General features: G+C 51.0%; 1 protein-coding gene across 1 annotated transcript in view; it reads left to right on the top strand.

Moving 5' to 3' along the window:
* Positions 1-2,314: 2,314 nt before the first annotated feature.
* The window catches only part of LOC103622638 (histone H2A.V), a gene marked incomplete at its 5' end in the record, with an annotated part of 1,514 nt that continues 873 nt past the window's right edge, over positions 2,315-2,955 (top strand). Inside the window, 2 exons of the mRNA XM_008641618.2 lie at positions 2,315-2,416; positions 2,903-2,954. Coding sequence (XP_008639840.2) covers positions 2,315-2,416; positions 2,903-2,954 — 154 coding nt within the window. The remainder of the gene's footprint in view (positions 2,417-2,902; position 2,955) is intronic.

Genomic DNA, 2,955 nt, shown 5'->3' with positions numbered 1-2,955 from the left:
TGTGGATCCGTGGGGGATTCTGTCTTTCTGTGAAGATACCCTGTGGATCCACGGGAGGGGTTTTGTGGATCTGCAGGGGGCTTGGGGGGTTCTGTGGATCCGCAAGGGATTTCTGTGGGTTTGCAGGGGACTCGGGGGGTTCTGTGGTACCGGGTGGGGATGGGGTGGTGGGTATTTGAGGGGATTCTGTGGACCCTTGGGGGAGTTCTGTGGATCCACAGGTGGAGTCGTGGGGGTTCCGTGGGGGGCTCTGGGATCCGCGGAGGTTCCGGAGCCAGCGGTAAGGGCCCCGATCCCTCAGCGTTAATGGAAACACCGTTGGGTTACGCAACTCCTGCTGCCGCCAAGAACTTGTGCTCGGGGATGTCTGGGAATGTGCGGCAGGAGATAAGTTGCTGTTTGAAGGGGTTTTATCCTGTTTGAAGCAACAAGAAAAAACAATGTTTGCCTGCTGTGAGGGATCCAGCGGGTCAGACCCAGGGAGGATTTAGCACGGGAATGTGCTCCCAGCGAGGGACTTTGGTGGAGAGAAGGGATGGAGATGGCACAAGGATTGCCTGAGTCCCTGGGAGCCCCAGTCCGGAGGTTGAGGAGAGAATCCTCGGGATTCGCTCCTCAGGAGGGAGGAATCCAGGAGCCTTCATTCCCAGCGCGGAGTTGGATGATCTCTCATAGGGAGCTGGGGGCAGCTGGGCTGGGAGAACCTCCCGTTTTCCCTGTGCAAACCCCATGGAGGATTGGTGAAAATCGGGACAAACCTCGGGATTTCCATGGCAAGATCTTTCTTCCCTCTTTTTGGTCAACCCCCCTGTAAAGATGTATCAGGCAGGCAGCTCCAAGCTGGAAAACCTGATGGGGCAGTGGGAAAGTTCGCAGCTGGCTGAAAAAAGCCCCCAGGGGGAACAGCCAGTGCTTTTCCCAAAGCTGCCTTTTATTCCTAGAGCAAGGAAATATCCACAAATCCCCCTTTCCTCCCCCTTTCTTTCCCATAAATCTCCCTTTCCACCCCTCAAATCCTCCCTCCTTCCCCCCAAAATGCCCTCCCTGAGTTTTGCAGTTTTATGGAGCAATGTTTTCTCCTGATGAAAGTGACTCCTGGTGCTTCACCATTTCTCCGAGTTATCCCTGAAGACTCTCCTGTCATGGCTGCTGGGACACAGGGCGGGCTTGCCGGGTCCTGGCATCCCCAGAGCCGGATCCCCTGTGGCCTCACCCCGTGCCCTCTGCTTGTTTTAATCACCTCGGGATTAATTAATGCCCCCTCGTGACTGATTTTTTTTTTCCAATGTTTGAGCTGAAACGTAACTCCCACCTAGCTGGGATGGGACCCAGATCTTGGACATTCCCAGGTTAACCAGCATCTTGTTTTGAGGACTAATGTGCTCCATTTTCTCTCCCGGGGTCTCTGGATCATTTCAGCTCCCTCACCAAGAGCCAAAATTGCTTCTTTTTGAGGGGATAGGGATTGTGGGATCAATATGTGCTATAAAAGCAGGGATTATGAATATCCAGGGTGTTTTCAGGCTCTCATCTCCCTGTGCTGTTGCTTCTTGTCTCTCTGTGGGCTGGAAAGCTTGGCTTTTGGGATTATTATCCCTGTTTTTTTTTACCTGGAGCTGATTTCGGGTTGCTGACGTCTTTCCCCTGGAGCGTGCAGCTCCCTCTGCCTTCCTGCGTCACCCGTGGCTTTCACCTTGTTAGGAACAGCTTTCATTAGTGATTAGTGACGTCATGGGGTCTTCCCATATCCCTGGAATGCATGGATTTCCTGACAGCGGATGGGAGAGCCCAGCAAACCCATGCTCGGCTCTTCCTTGTTACTCAGCAACTCCCAAACTCTTGGCTTTGGCATTTCCACCCCTTCCAACATGATTTTCATTAAATCCACAATTTCTTGGGCTCCCGGGTGATTTCCCAGTCTGGAGTAGGTAGGGAATTACCCCTGAATCCCACAGGATCACTTTCCCATATGCAGGAACAGGTTCCTGCCTAGTGCCCAGTGTCAATGTGTGGAGGAATCAAATCTGAAATCGAACTGGGCTCACAACTGCTGGAAAAAAATGCCCAACAATGGGATTTTGGGCTGGTTTTCCCCCATCTGGCATTTTCTGGAAAACAGTGGGAATACTGGCAGCAGGAACAGGACACCTGGGTGGGGGAGCAGCTGCTGCACCCTGAAAACCTCCCTTGTCCCCTTGAATCCGGGTGGTTTGAGAGGCCCTGAGTTGCCAGGGAGCTGCCAGATTATCCTACAGCAGGTCCCTCTGTCTTCGAATTAATGAGATTGTTTGGATTCAGGGATTAATTAGATTAATTAACAGGCCCCTTTCTCCCCCAGGCTGGCGGCAAGGCGGGCAAGGACAGCGGCAAGGCCAAGGCCAAGGCCGTGTCACGCTCCCAGAGAGCCGGGCTGCAGGTATGGCACAGGGAATCACCGGGAAACAGAACTCTGGGCAGCTGGGGGGCCCCAAACCTTCTTCTTTGTGGTCAAAACTGAATATTTTGGAATTTCGAGGCTTATGGAGCAATGAGGAGCCCTTGGGCTTGCAGAGGGGATTTGCTGTCAGGTGGGACAGAGAGGATGGGAGGATTAATTGGGAGAATTAATGATTATTTTGATAATTAATTTAAAATACAATTATTTTTGCTATACAAGATGTAGTTATATCTTACTAAATTACATGATAGCAATATACAATATATTTATATAACAGTGTAATTTATTATTATAACAAGACATTAATACTATATATTAATTAGTAATAAATTGGATAGTGATAATTAAATCCTCTGTTTGAAGAGTTGCTCCTGGAAGCCACAGCCCGAATCAACAGTGTAGGGTGTAAATATGCATGTTGGGGGGGCTGTAGGTGTTAACGAGGTTGTTAATTGCCCCCCCCAGTTCCCAGTCGGCCGCATCCACAGGCACCTGAAGACTCGGACCACCAGCCACGA

Source organism: Corvus brachyrhynchos, unplaced genomic scaffold (assembly GCF_000691975.1).
Source record: "Corvus brachyrhynchos isolate BGI_N302 unplaced genomic scaffold, ASM69197v1 scaffold119, whole genome shotgun sequence".
Classification (NCBI taxonomy): Eukaryota; Metazoa; Chordata; class Aves; order Passeriformes; family Corvidae; genus Corvus; species Corvus brachyrhynchos.
This window is presented reverse-complemented; position numbering and strand designations above follow the sequence as displayed.